At 43.5% G+C, this 20,241-nt stretch overlaps 1 protein-coding gene across 9 annotated transcripts in view; it reads right to left on the bottom strand.

Annotated features, from left to right (window-relative positions):
- Positions 1–20,241, bottom strand: part of LOC139380518 (tensin 1b) — a 291,929-nt gene that overhangs the window by 123,042 nt on the left and 148,646 nt on the right. For 2 of the 9 annotated variants that reach the window (XM_071123247.1, XM_071123249.1), the window contains exon 1: positions 9,202–9,744. The exons of 4 other annotated variants lie outside the window; for them this stretch is intronic. In XM_071123247.1, coding sequence (XP_070979348.1) covers positions 9,202–9,222 — 21 coding nt within the window. In that variant the 5' untranslated portion in view covers positions 9,223–9,744. Of the gene's footprint in view, positions 1–9,201; positions 9,745–20,241 lie in introns of those variants that run through there. 3 more of the 9 variants (XM_071123245.1, XM_071123246.1, XM_071123248.1) reach the window with 2 other exon arrangements.

The raw sequence follows: 20,241 nt of genomic DNA, 5'->3' as shown, positions 1-20,241 counted from the left end.
CATTCCAGAGCCAATATTGAAATGTTAGTGAGCAGAGGAAATAAACTCTTCCATTAGGGGAACATAGAAAGAGTTACACTTTTCAGTAAAGTGTGTGGGGCCTGTCTCTGTTTATGGCTCCCTTTATGGAGTTTGGAGAAAACACATCTATGCTACACAGAAACACACACAGAAACACACACACACACACACACAGAAACACACACACACACACACAGAAACACACAGAAACACACAGAAACACACACACACACACACACACACACACACACACACACACACACACACACACGCATATACATGCAAACACAATGTACAAGCATACCTGCTTGCACACTCAAAGACTAATACTGTCATTGAACTTTTTATACAAGTCTCCATTTTTGCTCCTGGAAGGTAAATCATAACATTGTACTGTATGACACTGTTGCCAATTGTGACTATAATATCGCAGCCGAATGTGAGGGCAAGAGTCTATGTCAACCCCAGTTTCTCTGTTGAAGATCAGTTGACTGCTCCATGCTGGCTGCATGACCAGCCCTGTAGTTTTAGTGCTACTGGTCTGGATGGTGAATATTTGCAGCATGGAAGGATCCAGACCTGGCAAGGTGTTTCCTGCCTTTTTTCCAATACTAAAGTCCCTCCATCAATCAAGGCAGAAAAAGCAAACAAGAACACAAGGGCTTTCTGATGAAACCGTGGAAACAGCTAGGGCCTGCATTCCATAAACATTCCACAGGGAGACTGAGGGCCGGATAAGAGAGAGCGAGAGAGAGAGAGACCTCATGGGAGGGGATGTTACGTGGAACACAGCCCCCCTTCCCCGCACTCAACTGTTGGCGCGCACCCATGGTTCCCAGGGAGAGAATATTTCACATAGCGTTCGGGGAGTCGTCTGGAGTTTTGGGAGGAGTAGGGGTGGGGGATGCACATGCTGGCTGATGATAATGATGGGTGGGATAGGGACAAAGCAAGAGGGTACCTACCTTCTACCTAGCCTCTCTAGCCTTTGCAAGAAAGTGATAATGTATGGAGGGGCTAAGGGAATTGGCAACATGCGGGCAAGTGATTTTTTTGGGCCCCCTAAAATATTATTCTTTTTTTTTTTTTCATTATGTTCCGGCACCTTGACCATCCGCTCCAGACAAAAACCGTCCCGCTGCTGAACAAAAATATAAACGCAACATGCAACAATTTCAAAGATTTTACTGAGTTACAGTTCATATAAGGAAATCAGTCAATTTAATTAAATTCATTAGGCCCTAATCTATGGATTTCACATGACTGGTAATACAGATACGCTACTAATGGTCAAAGATACAGTGCCTTGCGAAAGTATTCGGCCCCCTTGAACTTTGCGACCTTTTGCCACATTTCAGGCTTCAAACATAAAGATATAAAACTGTATTTTTTTGTGAAGAATCAACAACAAGTGGGACACAATCATGAAGTGGAATGACATTTATTGGATATTTAAAACTTTTTTAACAAATCGAAAACTGAAAAATTGGGCGTGCAAAATTATTCAGCCCCTTTAAGTTAATACTTTGTATCGCCACCTTTTGCTGCGATTACAGCTGTAAGTCGCTTGGGGTATGTCTCTATCAGTTTTGCACATCGAAAGACTGACATTTTTTCCCATTCCTCCTTGCAAATCAGCTCGAGCTCAGTGAGGTTGGATGGAGAGCATTTGTGAACAGCAGTTTTCAGTTCTTTCCACAGATTCTCGATTGGATTCAGGTCTGGACTTTGACTTGGCCATTCTAACACCTGGATATGTTTATTTTTGAACCATTCCATTGTATATTTTGCTTTATGTTTTGGATCATTGTCTTGTTGGAAGACAAATCTCCGTCCCAGTCTCAGGTCTTTTGCAGACTCCATCAGGTTCAGGTTCTTCCAGAATGGTCCTGTATTTGGCTCCATCCATCTTCCCATCAATTTTAAACATCTTCCCTGTCCCTGCTGAAGAAAAGCAGGCCCAAACCATGATGCTGCCACCACCATGTTTGACAGTGGGGATGGTGTGTTCAGGGTGATGAGCTGTGTTGCTTTTACGCCAAACATAACGTTTTGCATTGTTGCCAAAAAGTTCAATTTTGGTTTCATCTGACCAGAGCACCTTCTTCCACATGTTTGGTGTGTCTCCCAGGTGGCTTGTGGCAAACTTTAAATGACACTTTTTATGGATATCTTTAAGAAATGGCTTTCTTCTTGCCACTCTTCCATAAAGGCCAGATTTGTGCAATATACGACTGATTGTTGTCCTATGGACAGAGTCTCCCACCTCAGCTGTAGATCTCTGCAGTTCATCCAGAGTGATCATGGGCCTCTTGGCTGCATCTCTGATCAGTCTTCTCCTTGTATGAGCTGAAAGTTTAGAGGGACGGCCAGGTCTTGGTAGATTTGCAGTGGTCTGATACTCCTTCCATTTCAATATTATCGCTTGCACAGTGCTCCTTGGGATGTTTAAAGCTTGGGAAATATTTTTGTATCCAAATCCGGCTTTACACTTCTTCACAACAGTATCTCGGACCTGCCTGGTGTGTTCCTTGTTCTTCATGATGCTCTCTGCGCTTTTAACGGACCTCTGAGACTATCACAGTGCAGGTGCATTTATACGGAGACTTGATTACACACAGGTGGATTGTATTTATCATCATTAGTCATTTAGGTCAACATTGGATCATTCAGAGATCCTCACTGAACTTCTGGAGAGAGTTTGCTGCACTGAAAGTAAAGGGGCTGAATAATTTTGCACGCCCAATTTTTCAGTTTTTGATGTGTTAAAAAAGTTTGAAATATCCAATAAATGTCGTTCCACTTCATGATTGTGTCCCACTTGTTGTTGATTCTTCACAAAAAAATACAGTTTTATATCTTTATGTTTGAAGCCTGAAATGTGGCAAAAGGTCGCAAAGTTCAAGGGGGCCGAATACTTTCGCAAGGCACTGTACCTTGAAAAAAATAGGTGGGGCCGTGGATCAGAAAACCAGTCAGTATCTGGTGTGACTACCATTTGCCTCATGCAGCACGATACATCTCCTTCGCGTAGAGTTGATCAGGCTGTTGTTTGTGGCCTGTGGAATGTTGTCCCTCTCCTCTTCAATAGCTGTGCGAAGTTGCTGGATATTGGCGGGAACTGGAACATGCTGTCGCACACATCGATCCAGAGCATTCCAAACATGGCCTCGGGATCTTGTCACGGTATCTCTGTGCATTCAAATTGCCATCAATAAAATGCATACTGTGTTCATTGTCCGTAGCTTAACCCCACCGCCACCATGGGGCACTCTGTTCACAACATTGACATCAGCAAACCGCTCGCTCACACGCCCACACGATGCCATATATGTGGTGTGCGGTTGTGAGGCAGGTTGGACTTACTGCCACATTTTCTAAAATGACATTGGTGGAGAAATGGTAGAGAAATTAACATGGTAAATAATTAAGATTCTCTGGTGGACGATCCTGCAGTCAGCATGCCAATTGCACGCTCCCCCTCAAAACTTGCGACATCTGTGGCATTGTGTTGTGTGACAAAACTGCACATTTTGGAGTGACCTTTTACTGTCCCCAGCACAAGGTGCACCTGTGGAATAATCACGCTGTTTAATCAGCTTCTTGATATGCCACTGCTGTCAGGTGGATGGATTGTTATATATATACACATGTATGAGAGAAATAAGCTTTTAGTGCGCATAGAACATTTCTGGGATCTTTTCAACTCATGAAACATTGGACCAATACTTTACACGTTGCATTTATATTTTTGTTCAGTGTAGTTCCCTACCTCTGGTCTATACTATCTAGCCATGCTGGATAGTATAGTATTAGGGTCTTAGTTTCTTAGTTGCATTTGTAACTAGTTTTCTTGAATGTACAGTAGGATCTCTATTGATCACTATTGATGTGGGAATGGGCATCATTCAACCTCTGTCAGTTGGGAATTACTCTAGACTCCAATAGGTTTGTAGATGGCAAACTATGAGTTGTAAACTATAGATTCAAAACAATCACTGTACACCAAAACACAATGTTAAGGACATAACCACCATGAATGTGATCTTATATAGTATTCTATTCTACTCCCTGGGGTCGTCAGAGAAGACTTTCAATAAGCATAGTGGTGCAGTCATTGAGCCGGGCTCCATATTTGACTGACGGTGTCCCAGGAGGGTCAAACAGGGCCGTGGATGACTCAGTTCTACTACGGTGGTGGGATGTGGTTGAAGAGACAAAATACAGCGAGCCATTGATTCTGACAGAACTGGCAACCGACAGGGCTGCCATTTTACTGTAATCAACGGGGACAATGTTACCCGCAGCCACAAATGTAAACCCCCTTGTCAAGCTTACAGGCCGCGGCAAATGCTGGGATTGCGAACAGAGGAGCGGAAACAGGGTCTCGTTCTCCTCTTTTATCCCTTTCCTTCACTCCCTTCCAGCAGCAACCACTGGTCAATAAAGAGCCGTTATGCAAGGCGAGACCGCCGTCTTAATTGCATGGAGGCATTTTGGAGAAATCAGCTATTATTAAATGTCTGGGCCCAGTGTTCCCCATTAAGCGGTATTATAGGGGCTCTGGATGGCCTAAGTCTTGAGGAGCTGGCATGGCACTAGACTTTGTTGGTGGAGAACCGTGAGACGTTTAGATCACATTGTGCACCATGTGTGACTAGAGTATAGAAATAGGATGAGGTTGAGCCCTGACACTGATCTAAGGTCAGTTTTAAATTGTGCTATGTACAATTTGTTACTTTACAAGTCATTGGGCAATCTTCATAACATATGATGACAATGGGGCTGTAGGCAATATAATTACTTCAGTCCTGCTCTCCTTTTAAGTGTTACCAAAACACACACCTGTAAAGCATACCAGACAACACATGGCATGACATTAATTTGCACAATTACGGTCGCTATGGATTTTTTTTTTAGTTACAACACACCATTCTCTTGAACAAGATAGCATTATTATACTTTAAAAAAAACACATTTTCATTAACTTTTCATAGACACGTGAGTGGGCATATTTTGGTCACAGTTGGCTTTTCACTGTTTAACTGGCAACTCTTAGTCATGAGTTAAGGTTACTTTGACATGAGATGTTCTGACCCTCTGTCAGGTGACAACTGAATGGACAACTATTCACTATGCCCAAAACAACACACAGGATGTTTTCACCCAATCTCCTCAACAAACCTCCCTTTAGGGTCGGTCAACAGTTTTACCGTAGAGGAACCAAATGTCTTTAAAGTAGCCATGTGTAACATTAGCTTATCCCCCTTCAAGTATATGGGGCCTTCAGAAAACATGGCCCTGTGCCCTCAAAGATTTTATTCATCTCACTAAAAGCCAGACTGTAAACAATTAACCGTTGACACATGTATTAGTGCAGTGCTAATGTCTGCCTCATAACGTGTGCCAACGTTAAAGCAGCGTTGAATCTGATGGAGTGCATACTGAGGCTGGTTGTGTTTTTCAATAAACTGGGCACAGTATATGATGACGTACACTGTCTGATGTGCTGTCGTTTCTTGTCTCTCTCTGGAACAATATCGACTTCAGGCCTCAAACTCATGCCAATGTGTTTACTTCTCCTTTGTCCTTTCCTTCTAATCAGCAACTTAGAACAGTCTCCCCCTAGCCAATCAATGATTGTACAATAATATATCAATTACGTGCCACAGAGGAGAAAAAACAGACTCTGTTGTGGCCCTTGCTTGCTCTCACCTTTGGAGCCCTACAACTAGCATTTTAGCACGTTAGCACCTTCTGTGAGAGTTTCCCCGTATGATGCAGAGAATCTCACACTTTTGGTCTCTGGAGAGAAACACATCTTGAACTAATTTAAGGGGACACTATGAGGATATGCATGACTTCCATATGGACAGGCATGACTGTCTCTGAATCTCTTTAAGGAAGGGTGAGGAGTTATAGAGGCTTAGATTGTAATCTGATCCCTGGGTTAAAAAGACATTCCCCTACCAGTAACTATGTGGGGCCCAGGTGTCAACTAGTGACAGCAGGTAGTTGTTGGAGATGCCTCTCGTCAAACTGTTCCTGTAAACCAATCACAGTGTATCTGGCTTATAAATTTAAAGTGCTGGAACATGTTTAAAACAGGACCAGAGAAAAATAACTCCTAAATAACTTCTACCAGATCATAACAAATCGTATGTTTTGGATGATTTAGCTAATGTTGATAATAGAATAGCACTATGTTCTGTAGAGACATTAAAACGGTGGACCGTTATCTTTCCTGAAGAGGGATTGAAACACATCCACACGCACAGACTGCACCGAAACATAGATGACAGACGTGATTAGCCATCACACACAGTACACGTGCCCGCGCTTGAACACACACACAGAAGCTGTACTTATGTTTACCATCAAGGAAGAGGAAAATAACACGGTGCGGGAGGGGAGGAGGAATGAAGCTGGTGCTGCTAAAATACACAACAGGAATGTAAACAAAGTGGTGCCGCACAAGATACGGTGTTCCCGTTTTACAGATACGGAGTGAGGGTCTACAGATGTAGGATCTTAATTTGAGCCAGTTTGCTACATTAGGAAAATAATCCTGCACTAACAATAATTATTACGTAAATTATTATGTGGATTATAATTGATGTACATTTTTGTAGGGGTTGATACATTTTTCCTAACGGAAAATCTCATTTCAAAGTGGAAATTCTAAGCTTTAGAAGCCTTTTTAAACCTCAAATACACTACAAGTTTAAAATGTCCTGTCCATTGCAGGAAAGTTCTCCAGCAACAGGGCGATCGAATTAAGATCCTACACCTGTATGATAAACTCTTGTTCCCCTGATTGCAGTGTGTGTGTGTGTGTGTGTGTGTGTGTGTGTGTGTGTGTGTGTGTGTGTGTGTGTAGGGCGGCACACAATTGGCCCAGCGTCATCCGGGTTTGGTCGGGGTAGGCCGTCATTGTAAATAAGGATTTGTTCTTAACTGACTTGCCTAATTAAATAAAGGTTAAATAAATAAAAAATGATAATAATAAAAAAGAAAAATATCCACGAAATGCAACAAGCCCCAAAGTTCCATAATGGGACATTTTTAAACAGACATTCATCAAACAACATTCCTTACCACACAGTACAAAGCATTGCTCTGCCAAAATCCTCATCCAAATGTTTTAGGGGCAGAGTAAAATGGTGGACCTGGAATTCTAAAGGTGCTCTTAAATCACAATTAGAGGCAAGCAGCGCAAATAAGAAGAATGCTCTACATTCTACAGGATCTCAGTATACAGTCTATGTGGTTATAGGACATGATGTGAGACATTTTCACACACACACACACACACTCTCTCTCTCACACTCAAAACTCACACACCCCTTCATCACCCGCTCTCGCTCTAAAACGCAACTACTATTCATCTGTTTCCCTGGCTCGCTCGGTGATACAGTATTTTGTTGCATGGGGACATCTATCGTGACGTGTCCGATGTGGACTGCAGCAAAGCTTGGCTAACAGACAGAAGGTGAAAATAAATATGCTTCTACGACAAAACTGAAACCAAGTCTCTCTCGGGTTCCCTGCCAATGGATGCTATAGGTACAGTATTCCCACACAAAACAAGCTTCATCCCAATGTTCTAGTGAGACGGTCCATATTGGTTCACATTTCTCTTGGCCATACATGAACAAGGAATTCCTGATATGGTGAGGCAAGCGGGGAGGAATTCTGTCCAGGACTGGACTAATAATGGGAAGAAGCAAGAGGAGGAGAGATACTTGGAGACTGATGAACAGGGGTGCGCCACACTCAAACACAAACACACACACACATCCACACACACACACACACACACACACACACACACACACACACACACACACACACACACACACACACACACACACACACACACACACACACAGAATGTTGTATACATTACCTCTGGGATGTCTTTAAGAGCAAACACTGCTCATTTCCCACGAGCTCCAAACTCACTGATGAATACTCTCTAAGTTTTCTCCCTATTCTGTTGCTCTTTTCCCCCCAATTTGAAGCAAATTGGATGCAATTGCATCTGCTATAAGAGCCAAAAATTCCCAAACTGCTGTTAGTTTCTCACGGTTGAGACGGAGTGACTGTGGTTATTATTGGACAGGGAGCAGGGTCAGGGTCTAGTGTTGGGTGCTGCGTGGACACACACACACACACACACACACACACACACACACACACACACACACACACACACACACACACACACACACACACACACACACACACACACACCTCTGACTTCTTAAACAACATACACACATACACAGCTTATACATTTAAGGAGAATGACTTCATGCAGTATGTCTCACCTCACAAGCATTATAAGGTATTATTAATTATATGGATGGACCCACAACTACATATATGGAGCCTCTGAGTCAAAAGGGGAGTGAGCTACAGTAGAGGCAGAGATAACGGTACAGGGGAGAGGCAGGTCCGGCAGCACATGCAGACCCAGACGCACACACACAAACAACCCTCAAGGAGAACACCTATTGCCCGCCACTTACAGCCATATTTGTCATTCCTGTCAGATACACACATAACTCTCCAACTACCCCTCATTTTCTTTAACACACACCCTCAAAGAAGACTCACACACACACACACACACACACACACACACACACACACACACACACACACACACACACACACACACACACACACACAAAAAAAATTATCCTTCAGTAAAGGGGGCAAAAGCCATTTTATGTCCTGAGAACAAGCTCTGAACAGTTTGACAACACGGGACCACCCAAAGCATGCTAAATGTACCAATAAACGAATTACTGTCTACCACATGGAAGTGCATGTAGTGAACTGAAAGGTGATCCTCTATTTCACATGGACAGTGCACACACCCCTGTTCCCTTCTCATTCTGTCTCATTATTCTCGTTATGCCTGTCTGTCTGTCACACACACAGACACACACACACACACACACACATCTGAGAGCACTTAGAACTTGCTGTTTCTTTATGCAGAACAAGCAAACACAGTGTGCCAGTGCCAGGGGTTGCTATTCCATTCACCGCTGGAGTTGCACAACCTAGACCGGAGACTACCTAGCTCAAATCCCAGACATAACTACCGGGTAAACAAGCGCTCTCCTCACAAACGAGAGGAGCGTGGGACCAGCCTGTTCTTCTTACCTGATACACAGCCGTAGCCATCCTCTCTCACTGTCTCTCTCTCTCTTTCACTCGTTCCTTCTTTTGCTGTTTCCACGTTTAGTGCGACATCGTCCTTTCTTTCAGTGTGCAGAGAGGCAGAGAATGGCTTGCTTTGTCGGCATGCACACTAGATGGGGTAATCCAAAGGCTGCCTTCCTAGGCTGGAGAGATCGTGGAGGTGTGTGTGAGAGAGAGAGAGGTATGTATTTTTCTGGCTTCACAAGGCTCCACGCTAATAGCTCTGGCTTTTCGTTCCTCTCTCCCTCTTGCCAGAAAAATGAACATAGAAATGTCTCAAGTCTCTTTATACGGTCAAGTGCCACGAAGAGGGCCAAATAGTGAGCCCTAACACCCAAGATCTGGAACAGCACACTGCAGCACTCAGCACCAACAAATTGGGAAAGTCTGGCTGCGGGCTATTGCTAATCCCCTCTTTCTCTCTCTCCGCTCTCTCGCTATTTCTCTCCTTGCTCTCCTCCCTCTCACTTAGTCACTCCTTCCTCCTTTACTCTCTCTCTCACTCTGAGCACATGCTCGCAAGCAAGGAGAGAGGGGAAAAAAACATCAGAAGTATACCTAGGTACATTTCCCAAGGAGTGCAGGGGTTGGACTTGAGCTTGACACAAGACGAAAGCCCCCTTTTTTTCTCCCTCTCGTTGTTATCAGGTTCTCGGGTTACAGGTTAAATACGAGTTGACAAGCTCATGTCTTGCCTCTCTCTCCCTCTTTCACACACACATTCACAGACACAGTCACAAACACACACACACACACACACACACACACACACAAACTGAGAAGCTTCAGAAAAGCTCCAATATCCCTTGAAACAATAGTTTAGTCCTGTAGGGTCTTTCAAATGACTAAAATAGAGACTGTGTAGTAATAATAACGGACCTACATTCATACAGATGTTGTTTACTGTATCCAGCTCGCTAATAATCACCTAAATGAAAGATAGACCGACCGATAGAGCGTATATCTTTTTAAAAAAATTATGGATAGAGGATTATTTTGGGGAAATTTTGACGCAGAGGAAATATTACACATTTTCAGTGCATCCCCCAGACCTCATTGAAAATCGAATGTGGCAAAATGAGTTTGTCACCCCTGGTTTAGTCCCTTGTGTTCTAGTGATCTATTGATACTATGATTCTGTTTCATAAGGAAACAACAACAGACTTTCAGTTACTAAACATTGTGATTTACATTTAAGGTAGTGCTTTTTCATGAAATCTAATCAAAAATCAAATTAGTGACAATTATCTACAGATTAAGGTAGCATTGAATACAGATCAACTTTAAAGCACCCCCCAACCCCCCAGAGGAAGTTGCCGCCACTATTTCACCTGTCCTAGAGAGGAAATCCACGTTAAGGTTTCACCTCAGACAAACTACTTATTCATGAATGGGTGTGGTAATTTCCACAAGGAAATGATTTCCACAAGGAAATTATGGCACTGACAGTAGTCGTTGTAGCTAGCATGCTAACCTTATCTAGCTAGCTAGATAGCTATATTGCTAATCTTATCTAGCTAGCTAATGTTATCTGTTGTTGCTGGGTTTTGACTTCCTCATCTATTGTTATCTCCAACGTTTTCGCATCTTCTGTACATTGCAGATGCGAATCCGCCATAGAAATAGTTTGAAATAATAAAATGAATCTCCGGTAATATGGATAATCATTCAAAGATAGCTGATATGCGTTTTTCGACATTGTAAAGGACAAGGTGCAACCTTTGGTAGGTAAGCTGTTGGTAGGTTTCGGCCACGGTACAGCAAAGCCAAGCCAGCCCATGCAGGATTAAATGAGAGGTAAAACCCTGAAATGAAACAAATGTAGGCTGAAAATAATTAGTATATCATATCACAGGACAAGACACCGCATTCACATGGAATTGCACAAAGTCACTTCAAGCCCAAATATATCATACTTGACAAAAATTATAACTATTGACTTCAATTGTTGAGCAACATCATGGGTAAGCTCTGGCCATCGTCTTTCAGCTGGAAAAAGTGGATTTCTACTGGTGTGGGCTTTTAAGCCTTCAGGCGAAATAAATAATAAGCATAGTATAGGCAAAGAACCACAATGTCCAAAGCGGTCGACACATAACAGTAATATGTTAACCATCCTTATGTTGTAGTAGCTGTCATATCCTCTGACAATAACAATGACATCATATTTCCATAACCTCAAGAGTATATTTGACAACTACAACAAACAGTAGTCGACTCTCAACAAGCACGCTACCACTTATGCTTATATGGCAAACATTTTGGAACACACAATTACACTATGTTCCGCATGGAAAGATTGACCATCTTCTTTGAAGTTAGGTCGGAATAATTACATGGCAGCACTTTCAAAGTAACACCTAGGCTTGGCGTTCATTCCTGCAGTTGTGTTCACCAGATGCCTGTTCTGTATGTGTTGTTTAATCCACAATTAATGACAAGGAGTAGGAAGGAAGGAAGGAAGGGTGGGTGGATGGGTGGGTGAGTGGGTGGGGGGAGGACACAATGCTTGTTGTATTAGCAACAAAACAACATGGTGGTTTACGTCAGCTAGCTAGCAAATACCATCATGTACAGTAAAGTAAATGAACGGACGAGACTCAATGGGTCTGGGAACTTCCCTGGTTTTTAAAGAGTGTGAATGTGTGTGAAGGCTATTCATAGGTGTGTTCAGTATCTTAGTGAGGTATGTGCAGTGTGTGTGAGAATATGCCTGAGTTAAGTGCTAATATGTTATGGGTCTGGCATATTTCCTGTGTCCTGGTTTTTATTAGCTGTATTATCCCCTTGTAGCTGCCTGTAATCAGCGCTGACACTGCCAGGACTCACCGTCAGGGAGGGAGGTGTCTGATGGGAGAGGTACAGTACAGTACAGCATCAGGGAAGAAAATACCAGTCTGCTTGTGGTGTGAAGATATGAGCAAACAGACGTCTGCCGGAGCAAAATAGAATAAAGATGTGCATCCCGCAGCTTTGCATTCCTGGAACGCCATCAAGAGGAAACATATAGAAACAGAATGACTAGACTAGACTAAACAGATTTATATTAGGAAAGTAAGACCATAGAACCTCTTGCTACACATCATCAGAACATCTTGCTACACATCACCAGAACATCTTGCTACACATCGCCAGAACATGTTGCTACACATCACCAGAACATCTTGCTACACATCACCAGAACATCTTGATACACATCACCAGAACATCTTGCTACACATCACCAGAACATCTTGCTACACATCACCAGAACATCTTGCTACACATCATCAGAACATCTTGCTACACATCGCCAGAACATGTTGCTACACATCACCAGAACATCTTGCTACACATCACCAGAACATCTTGCTACACATCACCAGAACATCTTGCTACACATCACCAGAACATCTTGCTACACATCACCCAACCTTTTTATGACACTATCATAACAATAATGTGAGGTTTGTGGATTGAACTGATTGGGTGAAAGATAATAGAATTAAATATAATATTTATTTTTGTTCATTGTCAAATGGAAATGTGTCTATTTGCTGTATTTTATTGTCGACCCCCTTGACACTGCACACATACATATTTCTCCAAGATGGCGTAGCAGTAGGACGTGTGTGTTTGTCTTTGTCTTATCCCATGTAAATAGCTAGTTTTTTTTGTATATATCTTATTCTCACTTTCTATCTACGAACTAAATATAATTTCCTGCAACCCGCCTCACCCAATGTGATACGGATCTGCTATTTTATTCCTTATAACTGGAATCTCCATCAGAAGCTAGCCAGCTAACTAGCTACTAGTCTTTGTTAGCCATGGCTAACGGTCTTCACCTTAAACTCGGTCACCAGCCAGCCTTGGCTCGGACAATACCTGCCAGTCTGCAGAGCGCAATATCAACCCAGAGCATATCGGACTGCTTATCTCTACCACATCACCGGATTCCTGCCGCTCCGGATCATTACACCGGATCATCTCAGCTAGCTAGCTGCAAACAAGTGGCTACTGTTAGCTAACGCCTCTGTCCCGAAGCAAGCACCAGATAGCATTGAGCTAGCCTCGAGCTAGGCCCATATACCAGATAATTCTAGGGCTACAAATCCTCTTTTGCCAATTGGCCTGGACCATTTATTGTCGACATGGAGCCCCGCCGATCCATCACGACTGGACTGCCGACGTGATCACCCGATGTGGTCTCAACAGGCTATTCTATTACGATGTCACCGAAGAACCATCTCCTAGCCCCGGCCCGCTAGCTTTCTGAACACTGTGTCCCCTGCTTGCCTAGCGTAGTAGGGACTACCGAACAGCACCCAGACTCACCTATTGCTGCTCTTTTGACCCTGTGATCACTCGGCTACACAGCTGATGCCCACTGGACTGTTTCAATAACACGGTACCCCATTTTGTTTACCTGTCGGCCCCAGCCTCGAACTCAGGTCCTGTATGTACCTAACTGACCCACTCTGCCCATTCATTGCCATTTACCCGTTGTTGTCTTAGTTCTCCTGATCAACACCTGTGATTGCTTTATGCCTCTCTCTAATGTCAATATGCCTTGTCTACTGCTGTCTTGGCTAGTTCTTATTGTTTTCTTTCAATGTAGAGCACTCAGTCCCACTCAACTTGCCTTAGATAGCTCTTTTGTCCCACCCCACACACATGTGGAGACCACACCTGGCTTAACTAGTGCCTCCAGAGACGAAACCTCTCTCATCGTTACTCGACGCCTTGGTTTACCTCCACTGTACTCACATCCTACCATACCCTTGTCTGTACATTATGCCCTGAACCTATTCTACCACGCCCAGAAATATGCTTGTTTGATTCTCTATTCCCAATGCACTAGACGACCAGTTCTTATAACCTTTAGCTGTACCCTCATCCTACTCCTCCTCTGTTCCTCTGGTGATGTAGAGGTTAACCCAGGCCCTGTAGCCCCCAGGTCCACTTCTATTCCCCAGGCGCTATCATTTGTTGACTTCCGTAACCGTAAAAGCCTTGGTTTCATGCATGTTAACATCAGAAGCCTCCTCCCTAAGTTTGTTTTATTCACTGCTTGAGCACACTCCACCAACCCTGATGTACTAGTCGTGTCTGAATCCTGGCTTAGGAAGACCACCAAAAATTCAGACTTTTCCAACCCAACTACAACATTTTCCGCCAAGATAGAATTGACAAAGGGGGCAGAGTTGCAATCTACTGCAGAGATAGTCTGCAGAGTTTTGTCATGCTATCCAGGTCTGTGCCCAAACAGTTTGAGCTTCTACTTTTAAAAATCCACCTTTCCAGAAACAAGCCTCTAACTGTTGCCACTTTTTAAAGATTGGGCACTGGACACCATATGTGAACTAATTTGAATTAATTGCCCACCATTTATCTTCAGAGTTTGTACTGTTAGGTAACCTAAACTGGGATATGCTTAACACCCCAGACGTCCTACAATTTAAGGTAGATGCCCTCAATCTCACACAAATTATCAAGGAACCTACAAGGTACAACCCTAAATCCGTAAACACGGGCACCCTCATAGATATCATCCTAACCATCCTGCCCTCAAAATACACCTCTGCTGTCTTCAACCAGGATCTCAGCAATCACTGCCTCATTGCCTGGTCAAACGACCACCCCTCATCATTGTCAAACGCTCCCTAAAACACTTCAGCGAGCAGGCCTTTCTAATTGACCTGGCACGGGTATCATGGAAAGGTTATTAACCTCAATCCGTCAGTAGAGGATGCCTGGTTATTCTAAAAGTGCTTTCCTCACCATCTTAAATAAGCTTGCCCTTTTCAAAAAATGTAGAACTAAGAACAGATACAGCCCTTGGTTCACTCCAGACTTGGAGTGAACCAAGACTACCCTTGACCAGCACAAAAACATTCTGTGGTGTACTGCATTAGCATCCAATAGCCCCCGCGATATGCAACTTTTCAGGGAAGTTAGGAACCAATATACACAGGCAGTTAGGAAAGGAAAGGCTAGCTTTTTCAAACAGAAATTTGCAGCATATAGCACAAACACCAAAAAGTTCTGGGACACTGTAAATTCCATGGAGAATAAGCTGCCCTCCCAGCTGCCCACTGCACTGAGGCTAGGAAACATTGTCACAACCGATAAATCTACGATATTCGAGAATTTCAATTAGCATTTTTCTACGGCTGGCCATGCTTTCCACCTGGCTACCCCTACCCCGGCCAAATGCTCTGCACCCCCCACAGCAACTTGCCCAATCCTCCCCCACTTCTCCTTCACCCAAATCCAGATAGCTAATGTTCTGAAAGAGCTGCAAAATCTGGACCCATACAAATCAGCTGGGCTAGACAATCTGGACCCTCTCTTTCTAAAATTATTAGCCGCAATTAATGCAAGCCCTATTACTAGTCTGATGAACCTCTCTTTCGTATCGTCTGAGATCCCTAAAGACTAGAATGCTGCCGAGATCATCCCCAGCTTCAAAGGGGGAGACACTCTTGACCCAAACTGTTACAGACCTATATCTATCCTGCCCTGCCTTTCTAAAGTCTTCGAAAGCCAAGTTAACAAACAGATCACCAACCATTTCGATTCCCACCGTACCTTCTCCGCTAAGCAATCTGGTTTCTGAGCTGGTCATGGGTGCACCTCAGCCACGCTCAAGGTTCTAAACGACATCATAACCGCCATCGATAAAAGACAGTACTGTGCAGCCGTCTTCATCGACCTGGCCAAGGCTTTCGACTCTGTCAATCACCACATTCTTATCGGCAGACTCAACAGTCTTGGTTTCTCAAATGACTGCCTCGCCTGCTTCACCAACTACTTCTCAGATTGAGTTCAGTGTGTCAAATCGGAGGACATGTTGTCCGGACCTCTGGCAGTCTCTATGGGGGTGCACAAGTTAAATTCTCAGGCTAACTCTTTTCTCTGTATATATCAATGATGTCGCTCTTGCTGCTGGTGATTCTCTGATCCACCTCTACGCAGACGACACAATTCTGTATACTTTTGACCCTTCTTTGGACACTGTGTTAACAAAACTCCGAGCTTCAATGCCATACAACACTCCTTTCGTGGACTCCAACTGCTCTTAAATGCAAATAAAACTAAATACATGCTCTTCAACCGATCGCTGCCCGCACCCGCCCGCGGGTGTGTGGACAACTACAAATACCTAGGTGTCTGGTTAGACCGTAAACTCTCCTTCCAGACTCACATTAAGGATCTCCAATCCAAAATTAAATCTAGAATCGGCTTCCTATTTCGCAACAAAGCATCTTTCACTTACGATGCTAAACATACCCTCGTAAAACTGACTATCCTACCGATCCTCGACTTCGGCGGTGTCATTTACAAAACAGCCTCCAACACTCTACTCAGCAAATTGGATGTAGTCTATCACAGTCCGTTTTGTCACCAAAGCCGCATATACTACCCACCAATGCAACCTGTATGATCTCGTTGGCTGGCCCTCACTTCATATTTGTCACCAAACCCACTGGCTCCAGGTCATCTATAAGTCTTTTCTATTTAAAGCCCCGCCTTATCTCAGCTCACTGGTCACCATAGCAGCACCCACCAGTAGCATGAGCTCCAGCAGGTATATTTCACTTGTCATACCAAATCCAAATCCTGCTTTGGCCGCCTTTCCTTCCAGTTCTTTGCTGCCAATGGCTTGAACGAATTGCAAAAATCACTGAAGCTGGAGACTTATATCTCCCTCACTAACTTTAAGGATCATCTGTCAGAGCAGCTTACCGATCATTCCACCTGTACACAGCCCATCTGTAAATAGCCCCCCCAACTACCTCATCCCCATATTGTTATTTATTATTTTGCTCCTTTGCACCCCAGTATCCCAGTACATCTACATGCATATCATCTTCTGCACATCTATCACTCCAGTGTTAATGCTAAATTGTAATTATTTGTAAATGAGAACTTGGCCTACCTGGATAAATAAAGGTGAAATAAAAAAATATATTTAAAAAAATACAGTATACAGTTGAGGGCACTAAAAAGTTAGGTCACATTGGCAGAGCAATTGCCGCAATGCTTGTGCAACACAGAGCTCTATGATCTACCAGTGGCGGGTCAGCTGTAGTTAGCTGACCGGCATGCATGACCGCTCAGAACATGATGGCAGACAGAGAGATGGAGAGAGTTTCTGGGCGAGGACACAGGACACAGCTGTCTCTGTTCTAAGGCAGAGTCTCCTGAGGCTGACTCAGGGTTTCTCAACAACAACACCAGTCCCCCCGTGGAACATCAGAACAACGCCCAGGCAATGCTAGCGTGTCACAGCAAGTGAATGTCAACACCAGGGCTACATTGTACATTATTCAGGCCTGGTTGAATGAACTGTCGCAGGATGGTTGCGTAAGTGAGGGGGGATTAGATATAACTCATCTTTAGTCAGGCTTTGATAAGTAAACACATTCAGTATTCAATCAGCATCAATCAGTATCAATTCATGGTCAGGTTATCCCATCTTTCATCATACTTCTGTCTCTGTCTTTATTTCTCTACTCTCTTCTTCTCTCCCCCCATTCATACTCTTACTCACTTGGCCTCTTTACATTCTTTCCAGAGACACTTGATTACTCCATCTTGCCAAAGGTTGGGCGTTTCTGTTTGTCTTCTCTCCTGCATCTATGCACGTGGCACGTTCACTTAGAAAAGACGCATCCATGCGCTACAACTCAGCACCGGAAGAGACAGAGGAGAGGAGTGAGCAGAACAACTAAACATATGTATTTCTTCTTGTTGTTGTTCTTCTTCTTACAGTTGACTTGAAAGGCCACACGTTCTATGTGCAATCATTCTCCACATGTGTTAAAAGGCCCTGCCAGCACTGTAGGCAGTGAAAGTTATTTGAACCCTAACACAGTGACACGTCCACTAGCACAGTGGTTCTGATTCCATTACTAGGGATCTGCCAGGTGGTGCACATTTTTTGTTCTAACCCAGCACTAACACACCTTATTAAAATTTAACCTACAGTTGAGTCTTCAAAACAACAGGCGGTCAGATATCGAATACATCCTTAATACCCATTAAAGCATCTCTTCATAACTCAATAAGAATCACCAAACCCTGTCCATATGACTGATCCCATGGCCAATGTGTTGCTTTTTTCTTTTGTTTCCTTTGGAATGAACAGGACACCACTGGGCAGGGGCAAGAATGACGCCCTATCCCATGATTTCTAATGAAATGATCTTTAAGACTGTACCAGATTGTTGATTTGATATAAAGACTGATAACGCCTGATGTAGATGGCTGGTCACTTGAACAGATCTCTCAACTTGCTGATCTTGTGGCAAAGACCCAATGCATTCACAAAATATTTTCCCTTCTCCTTTCTGCTCTTCCCCTTCACCAGCTCGCAGGCCCGCCCATATCCCACATGGATAGCAACTTCCACACCCATATCCTGGGTATCACGTTTTCTCTGCAGTTTTCTCTGCAGTCTCAATCATACAAAAGGAAGGAAGTTCTCAGCGCTGTTCCTCGAAGGAGTCCACCAACAGCTTTTGGACTTGAAGGCATGGGCACACACTTGAAGCGAGATGGGGGTCGACCCAGTTGAGTTGTTCGACTGTTTGTCTTTCAACTCACTGTTACCTAAGAGGAATGAAGACTTATTACAATGGTACATAATATCTATCCGATGATATGGTCTTTGTCTGAGGGGAGAGTACAGGCGTAGGATCTGAATTTCATCTCCCTGTTGCAGGAGAACTTTCCTGCAATGCAAAACTTTTTAAACCTGTAGTGTGTTTTAGGTTTAAAACTGCTTATGAAAAATGTATCAACCCCTACAAAAATGTCCATTAATTATAGTCCACATAATAATTGCTTCAGGATTATTTTCCTTCTGTAGCAAACTGGCTCAAATTAAGATCTTAGTTCTGTACAGTATTGTCTGCAGTATGAATAAACACACCCTGTGATGAGGAAAAAGGCCCTGCTTCTAAAACCATTGTTTTCATGTGTTACCGACTAACATAGATCATTTTGATTTGATCTGATTTGATCTGATTTTTTGGGGGGTGTTAAACAGTCAAAGAACACAAGTAGAGAGAGCAGCATGGGTGTGGGACTGGGGTTTGAAAATGGGAATGAGACGATGGGATGTGTGAGACTTGGGTCCAAAGCTGTTTCATAGGACTTCTTGGGTTTGGGTGACTAGCATTGAGGAATAAAGCAGAAACAATGTTTTTTTTAACTGAACTTGGAAACTGAAATGGGGGCAGAAGCAGAGAACTAGGGTGGGTCGAAAAGAGGAATGAGAAGCAGAACATCCTCTGGCACATTTCCTCTTACGCATTTCTCTTTGCCATTCTAAGCAGAAAAGATACATCCCTCATGCCCATTCTTCTTCCATGCCAAACTCTTACTCTAGCCAAAATCTAAGATAATGAAAAAGCTTCCCTCGTCCTCTGCAACAACGACACAGCTTTCCAATTACCCTCTGCGCGATAAATCAGCCTCCAATGGCAAAGTATCGTATCTGAGGTAAGTCATTGGAACAGGAGAGGAGCGAGCACATGCCAAATGATCTTGACAGCTGCCGTTACAGGAGGTAAGTAAGAGCAAGCAAGACGGAACAAGAGATTAAGGAAGGACAAGACAGACTCTTCTGGGGTTGTGTTCCAAAAACTTACCTCAGAGAGGATGAGAAACTCCAACTAAATACTGGTGGGGCCTGAATCTAAATGTACAGTACGTATGTACAGTATATATTTTAGGACACCCTCAGCCTCACCCTGCTAAAATATACACTGCACTGATTCACTTGAAGGAGCTCCTACTAATTTGGGGTGTTTTCTTACTCAACATTTTTCGATATATCAACTGAAAACACAGGAGCTATCTAGATTTATACATGTACCAAGCTTTGTCAGCAGAGGAAGTTCGCTGGCAGTGAAGTTGAGACAGCTAGACACAGACATATAAATCAGACTTCTGTTCCCTTCAGGTGAGTAGAACGCTGGGCCAGCTAAAGCAACCAAACCACCATAT

Source organism: Oncorhynchus clarkii, chromosome 22, assembly GCF_045791955.1.
Source record: "Oncorhynchus clarkii lewisi isolate Uvic-CL-2024 chromosome 22, UVic_Ocla_1.0, whole genome shotgun sequence".
Classification (NCBI taxonomy): domain Eukaryota; kingdom Metazoa; phylum Chordata; class Actinopteri; order Salmoniformes; family Salmonidae; genus Oncorhynchus; species Oncorhynchus clarkii.
Note: the sequence above shows the minus strand (reverse complement) of the source record. Positions and strands in the feature narration are given on the sequence as shown.